Source organism: Ptychodera flava, chromosome 8 (assembly GCF_041260155.1).
Source record: "Ptychodera flava strain L36383 chromosome 8, AS_Pfla_20210202, whole genome shotgun sequence".
Lineage (NCBI taxonomy): Eukaryota > Metazoa > Hemichordata > Enteropneusta > Ptychoderidae > Ptychodera > Ptychodera flava.
In genome coordinates, this window is record NC_091935.1 from 20,499,954 (window position 1) to 20,527,377 (window position 27,424).

General features: G+C 39.0%; 1 protein-coding gene and 1 long non-coding RNA gene across 2 annotated transcripts; both read left to right on the forward strand.

Annotated features, from left to right (window-relative positions):
- Positions 1 to 56: 56 nt before the first annotated feature.
- Positions 57 to 1,192, forward strand: LOC139138760 (uncharacterized). The gene is made up of 3 exons (XR_011553669.1): positions 57 to 191; positions 746 to 911; positions 1,069 to 1,192. It is a non-coding gene; the product is annotated as an uncharacterized lncRNA (long non-coding RNA).
- Positions 1,193 to 1,356: 164 nt separating this feature from the next.
- On the forward strand, positions 1,357 to 27,280 carry LOC139138011 (uncharacterized). Its single transcript, XM_070706229.1, has 38 exons — positions 1,357 to 1,512; positions 1,725 to 1,993; positions 2,178 to 2,398; positions 2,617 to 2,826; positions 3,330 to 3,576; positions 4,337 to 4,549; positions 5,366 to 5,459; positions 5,713 to 5,976; positions 6,117 to 6,253; positions 7,528 to 7,776; positions 8,144 to 8,432; positions 8,776 to 8,905; positions 9,016 to 9,249; positions 9,469 to 9,756; positions 10,297 to 10,471; positions 10,593 to 10,747; positions 10,881 to 11,000; positions 11,559 to 11,700; positions 12,180 to 12,368; positions 12,721 to 12,872; positions 13,275 to 13,453; positions 14,096 to 14,225; positions 14,359 to 14,542; positions 14,805 to 14,980; positions 16,113 to 16,299; positions 17,040 to 17,210; positions 18,003 to 18,225; positions 18,582 to 18,661; positions 18,844 to 18,936; positions 19,806 to 19,956; positions 20,345 to 20,493; positions 21,668 to 21,759; positions 22,058 to 23,185; positions 23,469 to 23,665; positions 24,191 to 24,347; positions 24,913 to 25,029; positions 25,336 to 25,449; positions 26,262 to 27,280. The coding sequence occupies exons 1-38, from the start codon at positions 1,502 to 1,504 to the stop codon at positions 26,325 to 26,327; spliced, it is 7,383 nt and encodes a 2,460-aa protein (XP_070562330.1). The 5' UTR covers positions 1,357 to 1,501; the 3' UTR covers positions 26,328 to 27,280.
- Positions 27,281 to 27,424: the final 144 nt, after the last annotated feature.

Here is a 27,424-nt window from a genome sequence, read left to right on the forward strand (position 1 = left end):
ACGTTTTGCTGTAATTACATTATTGTTGCATGCAAAATGAATATGGCCATATTTTCCCTGTTTTAGTCAAGCAAGTCGACCCTTCATGCAAACTGGGATTTCCGAGATCCCGAGTCCGGTGTTGCTCGATATGAATTGGCAGTGTATGAGAAATACGGTGGCTCAAAGAAGAAAATCCACCCCAAAAGCAGGTATTTTTAAGTTTTTAGAGTTTCTAAATACCTCAATTGTTTGTGTTAAAGTATTTTCTTCTTTTTACATCATACCTTAGTCGATATATCAATGGATGATTATTAACATTTCATCTCGTGGTCGTTTCATTCTCGTATAGCACAAGTCTTTAAGCAGGTGGATTTGAGCGTTCTCCAACTCGAGTACTCTTCTTTCCCTGGTTCTGATCCACAGAAACTGTGCATATGAAATGAAAACGATGTGCATGAGCTTTCGTTGAATTGTTCATGGTAATATCATTAAAATCTGGTGTTATTAAAGTTTTGGTGTAATGAGCGAGCACATTATCCAACTCGAGTGCGGAATTTCAGTGTTATCCTCAAGACTCATCAGATATCAATGCGCAATCGTCATCAGCTTTGTTGGTTAGCCACAGGCAGACTTTTACAATACCACGTCCGATTTAGTTGCGGCTTTTATCAGTACTTTCGTTTTATTTGGATGAAAAGGGTTGTATCTCCCTTGTCGACAATCTTGTTCATTTCAAGGGCATGGTATTTATTTAATGTTCCAGTAACGAGTGGGAGATAGTGGAAGGTAAGGAAACTGGTTGGACCTCTCCGGATCTCAATCTGAAAACGGGAGGCCAATACACCATCAGAGTGTCTTCAATCAATTTTGCTGGACTGTCTAACGTGCAAGATACCGATGGTGTTATAGTTGATCCAACTGCCCCAAGGGTGAGTTCATTGGCAAATTCATTTGTTCTTACAATTGAATATTTTTATCTATGATTTTATTGTTTTAATTTTTCTCACGAGATTCCGCTGAATTTTCTCCGAAGCCACACATGGAATCAAACTTTCCATCGTTGTTTTATCTTTTGACTTTAAATAGATGAACACAGTTGCTATTGGTAACATGGCTGCGGACATGGAGGAACTATTCGAGGGTTTTGTTCAGCAGACTGATGAATTCGGCATCACTGCGTACTGGTACGCCATTGATTACGAAAGCGGAATCAAGACGTACTTCGTCAGCGTTGGAACTTCACCAGGTATGGAATAAAAAATAGATTGCTGGAGTAGCCCTTCGCCTCATTCAATCGAACCCATTGAGACATGCAATTTAGGCGATCGCTGCATTTTGATTGCTTTTCTGAAATATCGTTCCAGGAAAATCTGACGTTTGTGAAAGGAGAGACATTGGGTCATCGGCAGGAGGCTACATCGACGGCTTGCATCTAGAGCTTTTCGATGATGAAAAAGATGGCCCAATATACTACCTCACGGTTGTGGCACAAAATGGCGCCAATAGTCTGTCCGAAGAAATGGTGTCAAGGTACAAAAAGTAGCATACATATATTAATTGAAAATGTGTATAAAAAGTAAATGTATCCTTCGACGTTAAGACCTGAAGAACTTGATCTTGTCATTCCAATCTTGCAAATTTTTGTAGAAACCATTTCTTCTCGACTATCTTGCCTATCAGCACTGGCTTGAAGTTTCGAAGTTCTTTCTCATATTCATTGTTTGTTTTACAACAATATCCAGTCCTATAAAGATTGTTCCCGGTGATCAGGTGGGTACAGTCATAGATGGATCAGAACCAGCGATGTCAGAGAACGGAACACTGATTGGTGACGTAGACTATCAAAAGGAAGCAACTGTGGTCTCGGCCCACTTCCATGGCTTCGAAAGCTACATGCACGGTATAGTCCACTATGAATGGGCCGTCGGTACAACTCCCCGAGGTGATGATGTTCAACCCTTCATCAGAGCTGGAATCGTTGTAGGTTCTGAGGAGAACAATCCTGGTGGAGGTAAGTTGGTTTTGCTTAATGCAAATGATCTTTGGAGCAATTACTACGGAGCAACCAAATGCCTCTTTCCATGAACCCAAAACGTAGTATCAAAGATCACAGTCCGTATGTAGCAAGTGATTTAGAAACTTTCTGTCCCATATTGGTGTTCACTTTGATGTACATAATCATTATATTACCCCAGGAATCGCTGGTTTTGGGAAGTGTCAGTCCCTACTTGATCTCGAGAACGGCGTCACCTATTACGTCACAGTGCGTGCAATCACTGGCGCTGGAAATGCCCTCGAATCGATAGCTGACGGCTTCACTGTTGATACAGTCAAACCGGACATCAACATCGTGACAATCGGCGTTGCCATGGAAGAAAATGTCACTTGCAGCAAAATGAGTGACGTTTGCTATCAGGTCAGTATGTATAAGAAAAATCATAATTAAATGGACATTTTATGTAGAAGACCACTATGTTGTAGACATAATAATATCGACACAGCAGATTTACAACATCCATGTATTAGCATATTTTCATAAATCACTAAAATAATCATTAAATAAGGAGAAATATACCCCTGATAAATAAACAGTTACGTAGTTTGATTCGTAATATGTACATTAATCTTATACAGGATTCAAGTGACAGTATCACTGCAGAATGGGTCATCAATGAACCGGAAAGTGACATTGTCTTCTCAGAGTTTTGCTTCGGCAGTTATCCAGGAGCAAGTGACGTTTACAACTGTACCGATACGTCAGAAAGTTTGAACATACCAAACGCTATGGTGTCTCCTACTGATATGGGCCAATCTAATATACTTTTCCTTCGAACCCTGAATGAAGTAAGCTTTGTTTGATGTACTCTCTATCACAGCAGGGTTTCATTCAAATACTATGGTCTCTAGAGTACTAGTATGAGGCCTGTAATTTAATTCCATGTTCGTATAAAGGCAGTGAACCTCAGAAGAAACAGTAGTAATTATGGAACTTTTGTGTGCAATGATGCACATACGGTTTGAACGTGGAAATGAAAAACCTTATCGGAATGACTGTCAGAAAACGCCTTGATAGTCTTGATCTGGAAAATTATGAGACAATCAAAATCATGCCATTGTCCGTAAACGTCCGTCGAATCAATATTTGAGGACACTGCTTCTCTTACATGACAAGCTCAAATATTGGACTTACACACACAGTTAAAAATCGTTCACACTTGCTGTCCCACTCTAGTAATGTTTTGAGCCATTCCAATATTTCAAGGAAAACATGTGAAATGCCTATTAACGCAACCTCATATGGTGAAGGCTGTATACAGTGTGAGAAAATACGTTCTTCTTGTTTTCAGGCCGGACTGTGGGGGCAAACTGTTTCCGGTAGTATCATCGTGGACACAACACCCGCCACTGCTGGCTTTGTAAAATGTCCACTCTACGTTGATGATACAGAAATCATTTCATGTACGTGGTCTGAATTCCATGATTCCGAAAGTGACGTGGTCGGTTACAAATTTGGCATTGGCACCGAAGAGGGCGATGACAGCTTATATCCATTCGTCGATCTTGCCGCTCATTACAGGGACTTTACAGCGAGAGGTAAGTGACTAGAAATAGACAAACACCAATATTCCCGCAATCTTATACTAGCCTCTGTTAAAATTCTCAATTACCATTGTTGTCTGTACCAGCTGTAACTTTTTCAGAGTACTTGTTACAATGTTGATATTTATTTAATGCTGGATTTGTAAGTTGAAACGTGCTATGTGTTTTCCATAATTACTTTAAAGACATAGTTTCATTTTTCAAGTACTGTGTGAAATCGATGTAGAAATGGCTATCGTTAAACTAGTTAAGTTGGCCTGTGTGTCTATAATGTCCCATGTTGTTGTTGTTATTATCCAGACAATAATTCATTTCTCTCTCAAATGCAACCATTTCATATTGCGTAAAATGCTTTGCGTTTTTTTTTTCAAAGCAAATAGTTCGTAATCCAACACACAATTGAATTCGTCTGAGAATTAAGCCTAAACTTATTTATAGAACAGACACATGAAATACTCTAAGAATTACCACTGCTGTCTCATGTTGCTTAATGCAGTTAATATAGCTAATTATTGCTTTTATCAATATAATATCTGAAAGCAAGGTTGTAAATAAATGGAGGATATAAACGAAAAGATAGTTTAATTTTTGTTATTTTATTTCAACCAATGAGAGTGGATAGTCATCCACTGTAGTATCTATTCCACAGCATAACGGACTGCAAAAATAGTGTTTCATTAGCATGGTAATGTTACGTGTGTACGTTGTAAGTGAAATATTAAAACGCGTTTCGAAAATACTTTTCTCTATCAAGATTTTGAGACACCCTTGAACCATTCGTCTACTTTGTACGTCACGGTCATTGCTGTGAACGGCGTTGGCTACGAGAGCAGTGCTTACTCCGAGAAGATTACAGTGGACGTAACTCCTCCAATACCGGGTAGAGTTATAGAGCTGGATGGTGTACACAGACTCAACCTGACGGCCGGAGCAAGCGGTAACGCCATTGGCTGCGAAACGGACGAAGGTGAGTGTGGTTGTTTGAGCATTTCTTATAAGTAAGCGACAAGGTGTCTATACTGCTGAGTATGTGTTTTACCTCGATGCTAATTCACACTGTGTGTCCTCGTAGATCATCTGACGTTTTATTGGTCACAGTTATCAAGGACAAGAACTTATATATTTATGATGAAAATTAAAATCGTCGTATTGCGTTGTCTTCTGTTGCCTCAAAGGTTTTGAAATGCGCCATCTTGTGCAAGATCGATTTGTTTCTTGAATCTTCGAAGCTTCAAAGCTTGTCATTCAACCGATACATGTATATGTATGTTTGTCTTAAAAGGAGTAATTAGTTATTATAGAAACCATGGTAGCAATGTAATTATTACGTTCATGGATGCTTCTAAAGCTCTCAACCGTGTTAACCACTAGACATTGTTCAAGAAGTTGCTCACTCGCAATGTAGCGATCTATTTTGTCAGATACCTGCTTTCATGGTACAGATCCCAGAGTATTTCTATTCAATGGGATTTTAAAGCTTACATTGAAGTTACTTGATCAACGCAAATTTGCATGCGCCAATGTTTATTACAAGATGACATACATAACACGGTATTGGCGGCGCGACATTTGATGATTAGTAACTATAGATCTAAGTGTTGTACCAGGCGGTCTTTTGAGGTTCATCATTGTGTAAGACGCTCTTCACAGGATATGATGGTATTTAAACTAGGTAACACCTTTAACAATTAGTACTTTTTGTTTGAAGATTCGCATAAGCGTTATTCTGGTAGTTTCTATAACATGTCGTATGACTTTTGCCTTTTTTCGGACTCCTCCACAGAATGTGACAAACATGACGCCGTTTGTCAAAAGTCACTATCTTCTGTGGCAATATCCTGGCAACCATTCCAAGATGCAGAATCTCCAATGAAAAGGTACGTCATCTGCACCCTTCATCGGCAGTTTATGTGTATCTGTCATGCAGATCATGTGACGACTGTTTCTTCTAGAAACTTCATTCAATGATAGTTACGAATATGTTCGAGCCAAGTTAATTGATGTATATCGCTATCTGGAATAGCGACATTTCTGTAATATGCATGATTAAAACGATATTACAATTAATGTGGTAACAATCTAGTACCAATGTCAATATAGTAACAATGTTGTTCTTGTTGATTTATGCAGATACCAAGTTGCCTTGGGAACAAGCCCCGGAGGTACGCAGTTATTGGACTTCACGGACGTCAATGACGGGCAGATGACATTTCACGTGGGGGCGCTAGACTTGACAACAGAGAGGGTAGTCTACGCCATGGTGCGGGGCTTCAATCGAGTAGGACTGTCGGCAACTGCTTCTTCTAACGGTGTATTCATCAGTCGTGTTAGTTCTGGCTTGCCCCCACTTGAAGAAATCTATGTTTGGGATGGAGATATTGATGACGGCGACATGTGAGTGGCATAGGCATAATTTCCGATATAAGCTGTCGCAGATTATATCACATATTTTGCAATAAATCCATTAAAAGTTTTCGATTAAGTCAGCTGTTGGCCTGCAATTCATGTTTTATGCGTTATTTCTAAACTTTCAGAGATTATCAAGATGACACAAACGAGATAAGTGGACAGTGGAATTTCGATGGTGACCCGTGTCCGATTTTGAAGTACGCGTGGTCAATAATGAGATTTGATGGTGCAGAGATACAGCCCATGACAGATATTCCATCCGGTAGGTCAGAAATCGTTTTTTAAAACTGAAAGTGAGATAATTTTAGACATCACTACTCAAGATACCGGATACATGCTTTTAAGGTAGAACGCACCTCGGGGACAGACGTTCGGACTCTCAAACTTTTACAATTCTCTTCTGATATACTACATGTGGGGGTTCATTTTAAAGCTCTTGGTAAAAGAAAACTTTTCACTGGCTTAGTTTTTCGAAATTCGAAAATTTTTATTTTTCTCCATAGAGTTAACACAGGGATGGCGGCCATTTTGAATTTCTAATATCGGTAAATCTTGGGTAATTTGTTTCTCTAGTACCAAAATTTGCACGGTGACCCCCTATTTTTATTCTTGATTCTGAAAGAGAATGATTGAAAGATTCCTTGAGGAAAGTTAGAGGAAAAGTTTAAGTCTTTTACTTTCGAGGTGCATACTACCTTAAAAGGTTTTCGGGTGTAATTTTGTTGAATATTTGGATACTTTGTACAGTGTTGGCTATCTTCAAGTTTAGTTGATATGCTGAGCAGTTGCACTAAGCGTAGAACTATTTTCTGGTACGTGCTTCCATTTATTGATTCCTGTCACGTGATGTGACAGTTGTCGGTGGCGTCATGGAGGAACACTGTCGATAACATGCATAATAGTTATCTTTAGCTATTCGCCATTAAGGAAGTTGCATTCTTGTGATCGTCATAACCGACCAGGTATATTGAATTAAATTTTAAGAGTGGAAGATCGCCAATTGAAACCTACAAGAAACTGTAATTGAACTTAGTCTCTGTGCACATTTACGTTTACTTAAGTTAGTACTCGCCTTGAAATTGAAGGACTTTGACTTTTGCTCAAACTTTCGTAAGATAATTTCTAAGCATTCCCCTTTAAAATTAAGGATAAAAATCAGGGGTCACCTCGCAAAAATTGATACTAGAGAAACAAATTTCTGAATATTTATTGACACTTGAAATTTAAAATGGATTATGCCTATGTTAACTCTATTGGAAAATATTTTTTGATTGTCACAATAGTAAGTATGAGCGAAGACTATATTTACGCCACGAGCTTCAAAATAATCCCAACAAGCGTTAGACCACAAGAGTATTATAAAAGTTTCAGAGTCCGAACATCATTCAACGAGGCACATTGTACCTTAAATGGACAATTGTGTGTGCATGCACACAGTTGGAATTATATCACAAGTCAATTAGCTTCTAGCAAAAAAGCACTTCTAAATTCATGTCCGCAGTCACTCATATTATCTTACATTCATTCTATTGACAGGCAGAACAAGTGCTACCGCCGACGGGCTTGGCATGAGTGATGGCGAATCCTACTATATCGTTGTCAAGGCAACCAACGCGTTAGGGTACTCGTATTCGTTGAGGTCAGACGGTGTCAATATCATGATGGAACCTTTACAACCTGGAATCGTACGAGATGGTGACATTGTTGGTCTGGACCTCAACTACCAAGCATCTGTGGTAACCCTTTCGGCAAACTGGGACGGGTTCGGTCAAGACAATGGCTACGGTTGGTGGTCTCGCCGTTTTTATGCACTAAACTGCGTTAAGTGCTGATATAAACAAAGTTCGTATCATCATCCTCTTTCAGAAAGGTCGTACTTTTGTTGAAAATTAGCGCGCGAAAATTACAGTGTTGCATGGCCAACCATCTGATGGAATCCTGATTTTTCTTTCGGCCGCGAAAAGAGGCACAGACACTAATATCGTATTGTATTACAGACGTACGTTATAACAAAACGATGGAGAGATCAAGTAGATCGCAGCAAAAGCTGGACTGTTATTTGAATTAATTGTGTGACAACGCCTTCACGACAGTGTCTTTCCACGTTGTCTGTATAAACGTACAGTTACACAATCTTTGTCCTCCTCACCAGGTGGCCTTGGGGCTACTCCTGAAAATCAACAAGTTCATCACTATGAGGTTGCAGCAGGCACCGACAGACGCTACCCGAGCACCAGAAATGATATTCACCCTTTCGTCGATGTTGGTTTGAATAATACACACACGTTCTATGGTCTACGTCTCATTCCCCAATCTGTGACGTATTACTTGACGGTGCGAGCTTATGCCGTGTCCACTACGATGACAGAATCGACTTCAAATGGGGTCAAAGTTGGCTATGGTGGCGAGGTGCTCAGTCCAGGCGAAGTTACCGTCGACCGGTATGAACTCTAACAAATAATATTTATGATGTACGTTACTCAGAAGGGATGGCATGGATAATGTCGTGGAATTTAATTACTAACTACCGCCTATTTCACTGGCATAATCAATCCCATTTTCGGTTATGACTATGGTGAGGATGATGAAAATGATAAACATTTCCTATTTTTAAAGAGGACAAATTTGCTATCAGAGATGGCATTTACAGTGGTCAGGTGAAGTGCTTAAGGAAATTGCGTAGTGATTCCCAGACGATGCAGTTATTTGCCATGTCTATATCTTATCGCCAATAATGTAATTATTGAAACTATGGGTATAACCGATACTATTACCACTGCCTAGGTATATTTCATCGACAACCAATTTGACGGCTTCCTGGACTGGATTTGAATTCGGTTTCCCGATTTTGTTCTACCAATGGGGTATGATGTCGGCAGGCCCAGAACTTGGAGGAATATCATGCAGCGATTTGGTATGTTTGTTTGTCATTTCTCTCCTTTGCAGATTTCTCCTCCACATAGCAGTCGAAGTACAATATTGCTTTCAGAATCATTCATTGAAACGCAATTCCTCTTTTAACAGAGGGATGCAGGAAATGCTGTTCATGGATATTTCGATGTATACCCGCTGACATACGTAAGGGACGATACAATGGTTGTTCAGAGTGGGCTTAAACTGGAACATAACCACGAGTATATCGTTGTTGTGGTTGCTAACGATGAGGCGGCCACGTGCGCCGTTGCCAACAGCAGTACAACGGTTGATATCACTCCTCCAGAGGAAGGACAGTTTGTTATTGGTCCGCTTTATGATGAAGTAAGCAGATGCCAAGAGTTCGAGATGTTTCCTTTTAAGATTGCTTGTGTTTGTTTGTGATAGTTGTCTGAGGTTCAAACCAAATTATGTAAAAAAAACCTAAACCGTTGTCTGCTTTTGTTTTTCATTTTACAGACATATTTCATTCTTACAGTGTATTGCTTGTTTTATCTGGATCGATTTCTGTATTTCTTACGATTATCACACACTTTTTCGTAGATTCACTTCTTGACTTTGACAAATAGCAATGATGATGATGATGACGATGATGATGATGATGATGCATATCGTTTTATATTTCAGCGTGTGGCATATGTACCTAGGTTAGACTCATTCGCGGTGGAATGGCGTGATTTCAAGGATGACGAGAGCGGTATCAGTCATTTCTCGATCGCTTTGTTCGATGGTGTCAGTTGCCAAAGTAGCGAACAGCAAGTTATGCTGCGCGATTTTGAAGACGTACCCCCATCCATCAACGACTTTACTTTCAATGACGTTGAACTACAGGTATTGTTAATATAGTATACGTTTCTACCAATCAGCGTTTTATTTAAAGCCATCTACTGCCGTATAACCATGTGATATTGCCTGAGATTCACTACTTCTTCAGAACATTTACGCCATAATCAAGGCAAACTTTGGGCGTCTTTCAATTTTATTCAAAAATTAAGCAATAAACCTCACTCAGCGACGGCATCATCATACCACGAAATTTCGACCACTTCACGACTTATGTGCACGAACGATAGCGAGTGCATATATGTCTCGTACTGGTAAAAATCGAGTGGTATACCCGTTTCTGAGGTGGTTTATTGCTTCTGTACCATAACATTAAATTAAAACTTTTGCATGAAACGTCAAAAGGGAGTTTTTCTTTAGCTGAGAGCTCATGTCTGTTCCAAACGTGCTATATTGCAGCTATAGCACGGCTATTTTCACGTCTCGACCAATCAGAGCGCAGTCAGTAATTTGCGTCATTAATATACCGGTATGTTATAAGAATGCACTATGCCATTTAATCGTCTTCTACACGGTTTTCTCTAAAAGGTTGATAGACCCTACTTTGTGCAGCTGAAGGCAATCAACAATGCCGGTCTGACAACCACAGCCACATCTATGCCGATTCTTGTTGACCCCTACGATCCTGATGTAGGCATCGTCAAAGACGGGTTGGACTTCATGCAAGACGTTGAATATCAAGCTGATAATTCAACAATGGAAGGTGAGGGACAAAAATACGATTTAAGTGAAAAAATCTTCAGTGTCATCTCTAAAAATAAAAAGAAGGATGTGAACGTCGGTACTTAATACTCACAAAGTTGTTACTTCGGTGTTATATACAGGTGTCTTCATACATCAACCACTGCACGAGGGCGAAGTATGTCCGGGTCTTGTGTACGATTTTAAAGAAGGGCGCCATCCAGCGTGGCATCACATTCACACCAAGGGTGTATGGGGACTTGAGAGAGAACACAGGATATTGTTTGACGAGAGACAGGTAAGTGTCGTTCCACCTTGATCAAACGGCTTGGCCCAACATCTTTGTTGTATATGCCGTATTTCGAAAAGGCCAAGTTACACAAGGAAAACGTGACTAATTTTTAAACAGTTGATCAACTCTTATTTTACAGCTTCATTTCCATGGCAACGGTTTATCTATCGAGATGTTGAGAGACGTCCAGTCGGAACAAATGTTGTCTGCTGCATATTATACACCGGAACCCGAAGTTAGTGTCGGTGGAACGTACGAGGTATGGCGACAGTTGTGACGCGTCATTTCAGTCATGCGCAATGTTTCTAAATAAGTAGCTTTAATACTGTGAAAATAGATAAAGTCACGGTGCGATTAAACAAAACACGATTGGAACTAAGTTGGATCTTCATATTTCTCAAATTTCTCAAAAGTGGTGGGTGTCCTATAGCTGAATGTTGCAATATTACAAGTTACTCATGAAAGCAAGAGAAACAACAGGAAATCCATAATAGTGATTTTTAATAATATTACATAATCGATTTCAAGTTTTCACAGTTTCATTAACGTACAGAGTTCATATTCTTTAGATATCTCTTCGAAATATAATTCGTCCCCATAATTGGTTCTACAAAAGTTCCCAACAATGAATTCTAAGTGGGAGGTGCCTTATCCTAAAACGTTTCGGAAACGTTAATGTAACTGATCTAAGAATAATGAAGGTTCGCGTGTTCCTGCGATGTAGCTAGGAAACCATGTACAATTGATGACGTTTTGTATCGTTTTGAAATGTCGAAGAAAAACAGTCGCTTTCATCTTTTCAACAACCTTTTCACAGTTTGAAATACGGGCAGCATCTTCGAAGTTAGATGCCGTCACAAGTGTTGTATTTTGGGATGGCCCTGAAGGTGTGGTTGGCGACTTCAGTGCGATATTGTATGACTTGAACAGTGGAGAAGGAGAATGTACCTGTTGCCATGGTAATTACAGACACATCGTTTATAAGTTGCGATAAGCTTAGGACACTGAAGCGTGCGTGGTGTAAATTTGTATCTTTAAAGAGCAGGATACTGGAACAGGAGTCTCTAAAACTGGAAATGCAATTTTCTAACGTGTTTAGAACAAAGTAAAAAATTAAAGGAAATTTAATGTGAAAGTTATTTGCAACGTGTGAACAGTTTTGCTTCCCAACTTTACATTTGTGTGTGTGTGTGTGTGTGTGTGTGTGTGAGAGAGAGAGAGAGAGAGAGAGAGAGAGAGAGAGAGAGAGAGAGAGAGAGAGAGAGAGAGAGAGAGAGAGAGAGAGAGAGAGAGAGAGAGAGAGAGAGCGTGTTCGCATGCTTGGAGCTTGCTTTTTAGATGATGACAAATCACGTGATTGCACGCAAGTTCCATTACAGCTTTTTGCAGTAGTTTGGAGGTTCAGTCTTGCTTCATAATTAATTTGCTAATTTTACAGATATCGACAGAGATACGTCGGGTTGCTTAGATTTGTGTGATTGCAGCAACATCGAAACAACTACAGAGATTCCTGATGACAACTCTCCACCAGTAATTATTGAAGATGAACTTGAAGGTGACACTGGCAGCTATGATAGGACATCGGCTAGCTCAGCGTACAGATCAATTGGCATTCAACTAACTCCTGGTAAATGTGCCCTTTTTCTCTTTTGTGAAAGAGTTTAAGAGGGCCTTCATGTCAGTCAGTAACATTAATTTCGATTATGAAAGAGTCACACCATAGAAAACCAAAATTTGATTTATTTCTCGGTTCTTTTGCATATTTTTTTATTTATTTACTAATACTTTATTCATTCATTTGTTTGGTAGTCGAGTCATCTTTACAGTGGAGGTTTTTTCCGGCTCATAACGGAAAATGTTTGAAAAGAAAAATAAAACGAACGTTCATTCTTACACATATTTTTTCAAGTCACATCTGAAGGTACCCGGACCATTAGATTGTTCACTGTAAAATGACGTGATGTTCCTCTTTTCTATAGGTGTTGAATACAATGGTACAGTTAGAAGTTTTGTAACGTTGTGGGGCCGCCACGAAAATGACAGGCTTGTGCCTGTCTATGCAATGAAAGAGCTGGATTTTGATCCGGACGACGAGGTGCACAGATACGTAGTGAACGTTCTTCCTGAGAAGGTATGCATACAATGCGAACAAAATATAATAGCCCTCAGTATGTATGAGTGTGAGTCGAGCAACTTTAATGTCAAGAGATACGAGAAACACATGAACTATAGCTTATCAGACGAAGAAGATATATCGCTTTTTATTAACTCATGTAAATACGTGGCCCTCTATTTGCGTGAGAACGCGAAATGCAGAAATCTGTTACTTTGATACTGTAACTGAGTTATCTATAAAAACTAGTTTGTATCTTATTTCTAATGCTATTATCGATGATGGGGAATGCTTATTTTCCATTGTTAAGAGACAGAACTTGATGCGTATGAAATCTCGAAAGGAGAACAAAAACAGAGAACATTTTATCTGTATTGTAGTCTTCGCATATTATATGGCGATCCATTTCTCTCTTGTCAGGACCAATTGTTGGTAGAGTTGTCGGTGGACGGGAAACCAATCTTTGAGCTCCATGGATGCCCCATCTTAAGCGTGAATACCTCACTCACATTAGCTGTCTGGAACAGAGATGATTTCGTTCCGCCCTATGATGATGTATTCAATCCACCTTCCACAGAAGCAAGGTTTGCTGTCGTGAGGTAAGAAATATCAAACATCAAACGTGCGAAACCCACGGAGATGGGGCCAACTTGCAGCGATTTCGAAGCTGTCATCCAATTGGTTGGCAGAATCTTACCGTTATAGTTGAATAATACACACAAATAAACTCCTTAAGTTGCTGTGAATAGTGACAAATCGACAAAGCAGATATAACCTTGCAAACACGCTACAAGTCTTCGAGATGGTAGAAATACACACATGATATCCCGAAAGTGAGGGTTATGTTTTGTTGTTAAGTAGATAATCATATTAATAGGAGTTACCAAAATTTCAGAACGTTGATAATTACTTGCATTTTCACCCATTCACTCCTACATTCATTCATAAAGTCAAATGAAACATGAAAAGCACATTAATTGTAGAACAGTTTTCGTATATATTGTGGCATGATTGTAGTATTATAGGAAGTCTCTACTTTGAAGGCCATCCATCTCCATTGAAATCAAATTCATCAAATGACCGAAGTGGGGCGTGGTAGTACTCCACGCAAAATGTATTGATAATTATTAATTAGGTATGCAAATCGGATGATAATGATTAATCATCCAAGATGAATATTCTCAAATTACGCATCACGCATTCCTTAACCAATTCGATCATTGTTTTATTCCTAATCGCAGAATGCCGCCACACCGAGAAGAACTGTGTCGCTATGGTAACGCCTTTCGTAATGGACTTGCTCCAATAGTGACATTCTACGCAGCCATCGCTTCATTCACAGACTATGAGAACATAACACCATTTGCTGAGGTACGTATACGAGTGTGCGTCGCGAATTTCTCAACAACACCGGGGAAATAAACTTTCTAATGTGGCTCACGAAATGCTACATGGTACCAATTAACAAATGGTTGCGGTTTCAAATTTATAATCTGTTTTGCAGGTTGTGAGACCGTGCATCACGTGTAGCAGTGCGTGCAGTATTTACAACTGTGATCAGAGATGCCCATCACCTGCGACGTCAGAGTACCAGGTCAAAGTTGACGGGTTGAATCTGTCAGAGTGGGTGGTCACCAATGGCACAGAGACTGCCGCCAGCTACTTCGTAAAGGTTGTGGCTTTTACCGGTAAGTAGTAATCGTGAAAATTTACCACTTTCCGGATCTCGTTACCACGTAAACCTGTTTAGTAAAAACGTTTGTGAATTATTTTGTAAGGAAAGATACAAATGTAGACTGCCGTGAAAGATCATAAGAACCTGTCCAACGATTCAGTGTCTACAACATCAATGAGCATTTTTATATACTGGTGAGAAGGATAGCCTTCAAACCAAATTATTGATATGATACGTCCACACTAAATTTTATTTTGACAACTTCGATATTTCAGCTTCGGGTAGATCGGTAACATCGCACAGCAGTGGGATTATACTGGACACTACGCCCCCAGTGTTCGAAACACTGTACAGTATTGACAAAGACTGGTCAGATCAGCAGCCCATAGAACACCAAGGCAGTGATTCTACCATAGCTGCCATGTGGACTGCTCATGATATTGGGACATCGGTATGTTAAATACAGACAGTGACTTTATGTTCTGATAATTTTCTGGTGTTGTAGACAGATTTTATTGGCTATCGATGAAAACCTTTAAGCCAACTGACGATCATTCACATCATCTGAATAGCCATTGTAATGATATTTCTTATCTTGAAAAAATATTATCTTATCTTAAAAGTTTAACGCATGATTTCATACGAAAACAAAAATGTCCCTTTTTCAAACTACCTAAAAGGCAGGGTTGACCAGAGGAATACTATCTAACACGTGCAAGCATAACCTTGTTTTCAAATCACCGGTATTTGAAAGAAAGAGGAAAATACATATTGCTTATTTCCCCGAACATCATATTTAATGAGTCACAATACACAGTACAATAAATTACCCACGATTCAGTTTGATTTGTACACACGACATTAAATTTTTTATAACTTTGCCAGTACTGCCTGAAGCAATAATATCAAACCTCTAGATACTTGATTAATTATATCTATTGAAAGTATGATTAGATATTTCAGTATAAATTTCAAAGAAACCATTAAAGAACGGTAAAAGTCACATTCTGCTGGTACGACAAATGCCATACTTTTAGGCAGCAAGTTATGACAAACTGAAGGGTCATTCTCTGAGGAAACTAAGCATGCAAATTTCTTTTGTCTTTCTGTTTGGAAAAATCATTATCCTTCTGTTTCATAAAACAGGTGTAACTGGTCTCCCTACTTTTCATTACATTATTCTCTATGGCTGAAGACACAATCAGTGAAAATTTTACAAAAATGCTATCTCCTCTCTCAATCAAGCATACTTTTCCAAATCATTTAAAATGGGAATTATGAAGAATGGTGTCCTCAAATGTACGATTTCAGAATTTATAAAACTAGTCTGTGAATTTGTCTACACATGGGAGACACAGTAGATATCACTGAGGAGTTTCCGTCTGTACAAATCATGATGAATTATGGGAAATCTTCAGTACTGTGCAATAGTTAAGGTAAAGCCGACAGTGCTTGAACAGGTCTTTGAAGTTTTTGAAGGAATAATATCTGAAGATACAATGTGTGAAGATATAAATGATTAACTGTTCATCTGATACTATTACAATGAATTATTTGCATGATGCATTTACATATTTTCTCAGATCAAGGACTACAAATGGGCGATAGGTACTACACCCGGTGGAACTGACATCCAAGACTTTGTGTCAGTCGGCAATGCTACGCAAGCCTCGAATGCAAATCTCCTTGGAACCCTGCAAAACCGTCATACCTACTACATTACCGTGAAGGCCATTGACCAGGCAGATCTGGAGACTGAAAACACTACAGGTACTTATTGTGACACTAAAGCTTGTATGGATCGTCTTTCCATCTTATATTTTTTGGTTGATTTTTGGTTTGATTTTTTGGTTGATTGTACCCTGCTTCGTCACGTGCTTATTGATTCGAGACAAACCCCGCTCGGTCCCAAATTACAATTCACTTTGACGAGATTATATCAATTTTTTTCATCCTGAAATATAAATGACTGTACATTTACCTCAGACTGAAATTCTTACGAAATTTTGTTGATCTGGTGCATCGATATTTTGTCGATCAGTTACATCGAAATAGCCTGACCGGACTGTTTAAGTAATTATTCAGTAAACACTTCGTCCGTTACCCACAAATAATATCTTGCACTCATGTCAGTTAGATGACTGTTTAAAGCTCCATAAGCTGTATCTTTTGGCTATTTTTTCAGAACTTTTCTTTTGTGGTTTCCCTACACTTTCTGCATTCAATCCCTAAACTGTAATTAATGCCAGGTATTTAGCATATCAACACAACCTATATGAGTATAATCCCCATTGTTATTGTTGAAAATTGTATTCAAGTCCGGACTAGAATTCATTTGTAAACAATTGACAATGATCAATACACACATACAAGCTGTGTTAACAAAAAGAATATTCGAAATTTCAGCATGACAAACGGATTAGGGTCAGACAAGGTAGTTGATATACAGAAGCAGAATACTGAAAAACGTGCCACAAGTTACAGCTTATGTCCCTTTTAATTCCACACAGCTGTAGAAGTGGTGCTTGATTCGCCAGAGGTGTCAGACATGCATTGTGACGCAGTATCAAGGTCAGGAGAAGTTCAACCATTCCTTGGCGATGAGACCTTTCTCAGCAATGACCTCGATTCAGTCGGTGTCACGTGGGATAGGATTGATGACGACATCATTGGCGATTATTGTAAGTGAAATTCCAGTAGCAATGTTCTGTATAAGTTTATTGTGTGGCGATAGAACTCACAACACTTGATATCAAGCATCACTCGAAGGAATAGTTTTCCTTTTTAGAGGAGTAACGACAGTCAGAACAATTAGTAACACGATTGGAACTATTTGGGATAATTGGATGGTGAAGTATTGTCGATTTAACCTACAAATATAGCATCATCAATTTTTCTTTTAAGTTAAACACTTGTTTTTATGAGTAATTTGTAATATTGTAACATTCAGCTATATGGCACCTCACACTTTTGAGAAACTTGAAAAATACCAAGATCAAATTATCCCATATTAGTTCCAATCGTGTTTAGTGAATTATAAAGGTTCGAACAATCAGCGTTGTACATTGTAAAATATTAAAAAGATGTGACGTTTTATGAACGGAGTACCACACAAAACTTAGCTGATCAGAACTTGTAGACAAGATAATATATAAAAAAGGAAATTTCGGATTATGCCAAATAAAATAAGTTGCATTTGATCAGATGAAAGCAGAAGGACGAATGAAAGAAATTAGCACGATGTCGACTGCTAACGGGCGCCCTCAATCAAAAAGATTACTACTTCGTGATTACTGTCATTTTATGGCACAGCGTGTTTACTATAGAACCAACTGGGGTCGTTTTCACTTTTAGAACTATTATAATCGTTTATGATACGTGATCTCAGTGTCCATTATTGCACAAGAAAAGTCCGCTTAATGTAGCGGTTACACACACTGTAAACCTTATGAACCATCATACTTCTCTCTCAGACTTTCAAATTGGAACGAAGGAAGGGCTTTCTGACGTGATACCCAACACACTGGCTGTCTTCAACGATTCTGGCACAATTTGGATCGGAGACCCATACATGTACATATCTTCTATTCCAAACTACAACATTTCTGATCTGAAATTCCTTAACGACGAATGCGCTGAGAGAATATGTAACGACGTTGTGAAGACAGAAAATGATTTTCACATGGAACCTGGAAGGTATAACCGTGATACAACTCGAATGATATTACATAACATTATTATATGTAAAGTATGCTCGGAGGTTAAACAATGTAAAACAATATGTTCTCTGGTTAAACGTGAATTCCTTCAAAGGAGGTGCAGCTACTTATAGATACAATTATGCAAAAAGGATAACAACTCAAGTCATTTTTGCAAAATGCTAAAAGGCAAATAAAGTTATAGCATCGCAGAATCTCGCTTGTGCATGTTATGTTTGTTTGCCCGTCTATCTGCCTGTCTGTCATGTGTGTCATCTCTGTCTGTCTGTGTGTCTGTCTATCTCATCCTTTCTTTCTCATCATCTCTTGTCCTTCTTTCTCCTTCTCTCTCAGGACACTGTTCATTCAGATCACAGTTTGCACTGTTGGACATCATTGCGAACTGGCAAAAGTTATCAAAACTACATTTTCCCGTAAGTCAAAGTGAGGCAATCATTACAGAAAACTATATAGAGCGACAATACGAGACAATCAATGACACAAATACCTAGTATCAGTTTTTTGTGAATCATTATTTGTAAATCTGACCCAAGGCAAGAATCTTGATACATCATGATGACCAATGTGTTAATCGACCGTTACTTTTTTCTCGTAGGTCAGAATGACGTCATAGCTGATTCGACAATCACGTCAGTAGGCCTAGAGGACGGAAACAGCAATGTCGTTGTGAATTTAAATCTTGACTCTGGTAAGTATGAAATTGTGACAATAACATGAAGGAATGTGATTTTCAACATATAGCTGTGTGACTCTGTACCCTGTCTCGATTGCCAGAAAAGAGGATAAAATGGACAACCAGGGACTCGTTGCGACTAATCCTGATGCGAAGTTGACCAAGACCTCATATAATTGAATTATGTCAACTCGCACCTCACCTCAAGCAAATCTCAAACGTGGCGTCAGAACGATAACCATAAAGCATGCACTTGTGCAATCAATTTAACAGCATGCAAACAAGTTGACTAACCTCACAGGCCCAAAATTACATTGATTTTGCAACCAAATACTATTGCATTTGCTTAGTCTTTCTTTCGAGGCAGAAAAAGGATCAAATATGCTCTCTTGGCTTGTGGTATTCGATGAAGGAATACTTCATATTGCACTGATTTGCAAACTCGCTTAATTAAAATAGCTTTCTTTAATTCAGAATAAAGCGTAAATACAACTTCACGAACACAAACCCCATGAAATATACCGGATGTGCAACAGACAGAACCACGGCTCTGAAAGTTATAGTCGCATAACAGAAACAGCAAATCAAAACGAAACAAGAGTTGAACAGAAATATACATTTGTTACAAATCAGTGTTCAGACTCTGAACATTGGACTTAGTGGCGTATTGTTTGCCGAGAAAGTAGTCTGAGCGATGCATGCATTTCTCAACTTTAACGGGTTAAACTACCAGTGGTGAAAAACCATCCCTCCTATTGGGTAATGTTTGATTAAAATCGTAATACGGCCGATTCTGTGTCCAGAATTCATGAATCATCCCTCAAAACTTTCCAACCATACCTAGTCAATAAAATTCGTGCATATAATCTCTTTGTGCTCTTCAGCAATGCATGATGATCAAGCCATTATTGCGGGGATTCTGAGCGAAGACGACTTGAAGCAAAGATACACTTCAGATGCGTCATTCACATTTTCACCGATTATTGTTGAACCGGACTCCACGACGAATCAAACCAGCAGATTTTTGAAAGACAGGTAAGATTCGATGTTCACATGGAACAAGACGCCATCACCGTTCATTTACACTTTAGGCCGGAGTCAGTCGTGAAAGAGGAATTACAAAAAAAAGTAATTTTATGCAACTGCAAACGTTCATACAGCGCCATCTGTAGTAGACGTCAAGAGGGTCATCCTTCAGGCTAATCCTCTTTTGCCCCAGACAGTCCTCTCAACAACACTGCCATTTCTGCCGCTCTACCTCAACTGGCCTTGGCCGGGGTTTATGGCGTTTGCATGGAGATAAAAGGTAATATCCATGGCACTCCTGAGACATCTGATGGAGTTGATAATGCTTCTGTTCTGGCGGGAACTGTACTTAAAGCGTAATTCGATAGTCTTATACGTTATTTTCCGGTATTTATAGAATCATTGAGATGTTAGGACCGGCTTTCTATGCCTCCACAGCCAGCGACAGTGGCAACGCTCCGCTGGACGACCCAGTATCCATGACTGTCTCCTATAGCTCGTATGCAGACTGTGATACCAGGCCCCGACTGATTTTCTGGGATCCAGGTTTGTTTCATCATTGATGTTTGTTAATTTCTTTTCCGTGTGACCGATTTAGGCCTATATAGCTCTTTACAAAATCTAAACTAATGATTGATTCGTCGACATGGCAATGTATCAATACTTAAACCTCACACCCACAGCTAAATCATTTAGCATTAGACAAAACCACTTATATAGCTACATCTCTGGCACTTTAGGTAGACTATGCCCCGGGGACAGATATTCGGATTATCAAACTTTTTACTATACTATTTAGGTCAACAACTTGTTGGGAGTTATTTTGAAGCTCATGGAGTATCGTAATCAAAGATTTCGCTTATTTTTGTGGAAATCGGTGTTGGGTTGGAAACAGCTGTACTGGGCCCATAACCTGTTGGGTTGGTGGATCACTCATGATGGAGGAATAAAATGTCGGATTGAGACAAAGCACACCAGACTTGTCTTCACACTAAAATCGGAGGACATGCCAATATTCTGGTAATTTATTTACAAGAATGCACCTCATTAGGGCGCTATACACATTTATCGGTACCATCTACTACAATGAGTTTTCACAGCTGTTGAAATGACATTACAAAGAATGGATATTCTAACAATCGGAAACTTAATTTTACCCTTAGCACAGGGATGGCGGCCATTTTGTACTGTAATTTGTTTCTCCTGTACCAAATTTTGCATGGTCCCGAATTGTTATCCTTGATTTCGAAGGAAATGGTTAAAAGTACCCATACCGTACGTGTTAGCAAAAGTCTGAGTTTTTTCAATTTCGAGGCGCTTACTATGGTTAAATTTTATCATGATTTATTACTGTACACGGCTTGGTTTTAAAATGCATGCCTGCACACACAGATCAAGCACACATGTCAGGCACGCGTCGGAAACACTCGGCTACAGATAAAACTTAGAGTGACAAACTTACATCAAAATGTCAGGAATACCTTGCATAAGTCTTCGGAATAAAGACATTATTGGAACTAGAACCCGAGACCCACAAAACAAAAATCACTTTCTCGATATATTCAGCATAGCAATAACGTCGAAAAATATTTTACAAGAAAACAGAATGATTTAAATAGTATAAAAACTTTGCTTTCATTAATATTAAAGTTATCAGACAGACACAAAGTAACAACAGCATGACAATTGTTCGATAATTGTGACATTTCGTGTATTTCAGCAACAAAACAATGGCACGATGCCAGTCATACCTGTGAAGACACGATGGACAAGTATAATTATGACCATGATAGCTGCACACTTACTGTGAAGGTCTGTCTCTCGGCATTTTTGTTTGTCTTTCTCTCAGTGCTTCAGTAAGTCTTTATGTATGTATGTATGTATGTATGTATGTATGTATGTATGTATGTATGTATGTATGTATGTATGTATGATGTAGGCCTAGATCTATCTATCTATCTTTCTATCTATCTATCTATCTATCTATCTATCTATCTATCTATCCATTTTTCTTTGTTGATAAGATGTTGTAATTGGCATGTTTTTTTTCGTTTATTACATTGACATTGACATTACATTGACATTGACATTACATTATTACATTATACAGGTGTGTTCAACTACAACAGAGGACGAAGAATCTGATGTTAGCATCACAAAGAGAGATAAACCAACTGACATGTTTGCCGGTCCAAATCTATTCATACCTGCTGTAGTAAGCGAAGATTTTGTCAACAATCCACCTGTGATGACGTCATTAACTTCCTTCTTAATGCAAGAAGACTCAGGTACTTTGTCATACGCGCTGACAGCATACGATCCTGACGGCGATGATATATGGTTCCGTTTAGACCCGGACACTTTAGATGAGACCTGGGGAAATGTTACGCTCCATCCGGATGGAGAGTTTACCTATCGACCGTGTCTTGATTGCTTCGGTATAGATAAAGCCACTATCATCGTTGAAGAACTCAGAAATGACCCTGTACAACCAATAGCAATATATGACACTGTAACATTCTACGTAGCCCCAGTCAACGATAACCCCGACCTTTTCTTCGCTGTTGACGGGTTCAATATCGTACATGATGACTTGTACTCTGTAATAGTCACCGTGGAGGAGCGGAACCAACACAACGCAGCATACTTTGACTTCTTGGCGCAGGTCGGCGGATACGATGTAGACACATACGACAGCCTGACACTAGTTTATGACGACGATTATCCGAAGCATGGTGTCTTGGATAAAGATGACCAACTGCAAGAGTTCACTTTCATACCTCTGAACTGCCATGCTTCGCAAGGCGAAAACGCGAGATTGTCGGCATCTCTTGAATCGAATGGTACACCATTAATTCCCTTTCCTTGTGATCTACACACTCCCCACGATATTGACCGACTCGCCTGGGTTGTCTCTCGCATCAGATACGTTCCCGATGAAAAGTTCTTCGGCGAGGACGCATTGCAAATCTACGTCATCGACCAAGAGGGCAGTGTCTCATGGGTTCTGAGGGTGAACATTCATGTGCTTGAAAACAGGTGTGTCAACAATGGCACCTGCATTGGCCCTGAAGATGACCCGGACTGTACAAGTGAGCGACGTAGCAAAGGTTTTGACGGATATGGCTGTGTATGTCAGCACGGTTTTGAGGGACTTTACTGCGAGCTAGAAGTCGATGTCGAGGTCGATGCATGTGAATCAAATCCATGTGCAAGTAATTATACGTGCTTTAATCAGGTAATGTCATAATTTATACCCTCACAAACACTAAATGTTCACTTCCAAACTTATCGAAGGAGTTTGCGTGCGTAAATCCTGCACCCTATGACGTGTGTTACAAATAAAATATTCAATGTCAGATATTTCATTTTTGGGGTAGGCGGTTGGGTTCGCCATTTCTCTAGATCACAGAGGAACATAGACTGTCTATGTTCCTCTGTGTCTAGATATATTTACTATCCCAGCCAACTATTCGTAACTCACATTTTCTGAATCGATCGCCACTTCTCGCCATTTCCAGGCGGAAGGATACGATTGCCAATGCGAGAACCAGGACTGGCCCTGTGGATCTGTTGAGGAGATACCCACCACGTCTTCCGGCCATGGTTGGGTCATAATTCTCTTGCTGGTTTTAGTCACACTGTCAGTGACCATACCAATACTGATTGCGTTTTATTATTACAAACGCAAGAACGGAGCAAAGAAAACTGGGGCAACGTAAGTCGGATCTACGTGATTGCTCGAATTTTTCAATATCAAAAGAAAACATCCATTGTTGTAGCATTTCTCAATACGTTTCTTGACAAGCCTTGTAGCTCAGTTGTATGTTTACTGAAATGCGTAATCCAAAGATATTCATTACATTGCATCATTGCTGACATTTGAAATATGACATCTTTCCCCTTTAAAATCGAGCGAGCGTACGAATTGCTAATTAATCTGCTTGAGAGTATCCCTCACTTATTTGAATTCATCTATTCACCAAAATGGAATGTATTCCTACTGCCTTTTCAATATTTCTTAGGAATCAAATTTATAGAATAATATTTCTTGATGAGAAAAATTCGAATGATGAAAAAGCCTGCTCATATTTCACACATGGAATAGCAGCCTACCTGGAAGTGTGTTCATTTAGTTGTGGGTTTTTGTACATTGGGCCACAATTTTGTTTCGGAGTGTGCCAAATCTGATAATTTGAAGTTTCTGTGCATGGAATTCCTAGCATTCAACTGTTTATTACAGGTCCTCTTTTAAATTCAAGTGGCCGTTTCCCTCGTTGAGCAGACGAAGTAACGCAGTCCATCCCATGGAATCAACTCCTGACACTCACGGAAATCCCGCAGTGGAAGACGTCGCGCAGCAATCTAGCGTCGAAAACGTGACTGAAAACCCTAGACAGGTAATATCATCAAGTATGTTCCTTCATACAGAATATTGTTGACGAACTCTATCATATTTGCCAGACGAGACAAGTCTTCTAGACTTGTTCCTACGGAAGAATTCGGTTTTGCAAAGAAGTATTTTAACGAACGAAATACACAGGTTGGACAGACGAATCTTTTGCGGAGCAAGATTTTGACGGTTTAAATGGCATGTGCTCGTTCGATCGCACTCGTTATTATAATAGAAAAGACTTCGATAAAAACTGTGGTTTTTTGCAAGGAAGACGGATATTTATTTACGTAATTCTTGTCGTCAACTCTCAGAAAAATGTCATTTGCACAGTACATTCTGGACTATAAACTTAACATCTTATAGCAAATTAATGGTATTCTGTCAGTAACGAGTAAAAATAAAATCATAGCGAATGATAAAAATAAAGACATGTTTCCTACAACAAGCCTTAGGTTGGTTGTCATTTGAAGGGGTTTCCCTTAAAAAGAACTGAACGGCTTTTGATTGCATATTTTTTTAAATTGAGCGTGAGTTATCTCACGACAATTCCCATTTATTCTGTGCTGCAGGTTACTCGACCAGTATCATCATCTTCTGGAATGACTGTCATTGAAGACCTTGGAAGAGAAGATGTTATGTCATCAGATGATGGAAGACCAACATCAAGCGCCAGTCGTTTGATAACGGTACTCTTTTGTTAATAACACTCACATTTTTGGCGGCACAGAAGAAAACATTGATAATTGCTTACATGTACCAAGTCAACGGTAAAACTTCTCTACTTGTATAGACTTGGAAGACTTTGTCTTGAAAAATCGATTGGGCGTCAAATATGTGCTTTGTATTAAGCATTCCAATAACTTGACGAGGAATGTGATAGAAAACAGAACAGCGCCTTATGCTTATATAGAAGGGTGATCTTTGAACCCAGCAAAATATATCGGTTTAGAAGAACACCGTTTCAAAATGGCCATTCATCTTTCTGAATTCAGGTAAGCCCTCTCCCGACTGCTGATGAACTGATGGACGATACTCTGGACGAGCCATTGCCAGCGATACCCCTACAGGAGCAACCAATGGGATCATCAGTTAGTCTCTCACGTCCGGTATGTTATCAGTTTGAGCGAGGGCTTCGTCAAGGAAAAAAGATAAAAATATGTTGTCTCTGTCCACTTTGCAATGAGCTCTCTCTTTATGTCAAATTTAAATTTTCAGGACTAGAGTACTTAGGTGATAGCTCGTTATTGGAGGCCTTATGGAAACAACTAGCAGCAGATAACTCGCTATTTTAGTCACCAATATGACATGTAAATTGCAGATACACCTCGTCAAATAGCTCACTTAAATGGCAATCTGTAATGTCATTTTTACTATGAGCATTGATGACAAATTATCGCAGTGATATACCTGATCACATGACACTTTAGTCATTTAACGTACCGTGCCTCATCTAAACATCATTTCTCGTCCTATTACGTTTTATCGCGTTGTCATATATAGTGATATGATGGGATGATGTAAAGTTCTATGATGCAATGTGATACGATGTAATGCGATGCGAAATGATATGCTATGGTATGAGTACTAGACCGGTGTAACATTGAATAACTTTCATTTGACTGGCTTGGCCTGCGTTTTTCTGCATCTGGTTACATCTATTGGTTAGCGTTGTTAGGCTCTTGATCTAAAAATATCGACATGTTTAGCAGGATCTCCTATCGTGTTGCTTCAATATAGCGAGGCCAATGAATGAAAAAAGGTAAAAATAGAAAAGGTTTTCAGTCCCCGCTACATGATGATAATGATGATAGAATAATTTATACTGCTGTAGATGAAAATGTTTCAGCTACTCAAGTCAGATAAATAGTAATACCTGCGTCTGACAGTCATTCTTATCCCTTCTTATTCTTCCCTACAGACGTCAAGAATTGCTTGGGGAGCTTCAAATGGCAGAGGCAACTCCTTGGAAGAGAGCAACGTTTAGTAGACAACACACTTCGGACCGACACGGAATTTTATGCTCTCGCCTCTTAATAATAACATGCAAATATTTTTCTTTCATAATTTTGCGAAATGACATCACTCATAATCAGCCACAAACTGTTCTTCGATTCATGAAGATTTTGTTTTTGACACTTGTTTGAACTTTGGGTCAAGAACTACCAAATTAAGGAATTTCTAGTAAAATGCGTTTGAAGTCATTTTACGAACTCAAGTATGTCATTGTATGTCATATTATTCAAGCCAAAATGAGTTTCTGAAGCCATATTGTATTTGCAGCATCTTACGTAGAATACTGTCACGCAGATCATGTAAAAACTGTACAGTAGTTGCCATGCAGACAATAAAACAGATCAAGGGAATTCAAAGTTTCAACCATCATTAAACTGATTAATATTAAAATTAACGTCAAGAACGTTTCCAATCTTTTCTCGTTTTACAACGAGACTTCTGACCATCCATAATTTTTCTTGAAACCACACTAGGGACAGAGACTAAAAACTGTTTTGGTTAAACTGATGGACTTCTGGTACCAACTTATTTTGAAACGAATCCTCTAATCATATTCAAATAAAGGAGAAGTTTATAACTTTATTTATAAACAAAAATATGGTTCAGCAAATTGTGATTATCATTAAATACCGAGTTTCGGAGCTTTGCCATTTCCCGAGGTATGTTTTTAAGTCTCTTAAGTCTATCCTGATCTGGTAAACGTAAGAATAACGTCTGAAAAGATGCTGCATCACATACTCTTACAATCTTTAGAAATATAGAGATCTGCTAAGACAAGCGTTTCAACATATTACAGTACCATAAGAGCATACTTCAGTTGAAAATTGTCTTTCTACTCACAAGTCTTGCTATCAAAAATAACTTTGTTTTGACTCTGTGTTATTGACTTCTTATTAGCTGCTTCATCATAATAAAGTGCATCTGAAAAGCAAAATGGCTGACATGTTGCCTAATTCCAGCGACCTTGTCACAAATTGTACATTTGTCCTGCCACCCGTTTACTTGTTCTCAAAATTAGGTAACTTGTCTGTTTATTAGTGAGCGTGAATATTAAGCATAGGCTAACTT

Excerpts from the sequence above, each read along its gene's own strand:
- LOC139138011 (XM_070706229.1), top strand. Across the intron at positions 11,001-11,558 it reads GTGTCGGTGGAACGTACGAG|TTTGAAATACGGGCAGCATC; the intron begins GTATGGCGACAG and ends ACCTTTTCACAG. Across the intron at positions 20,494-21,667 it reads ACTGATTTTCTGGGATCCAG|CAACAAAACAATGGCACGAT; the intron begins GTTTGTTTCATC and ends CGTGTATTTCAG.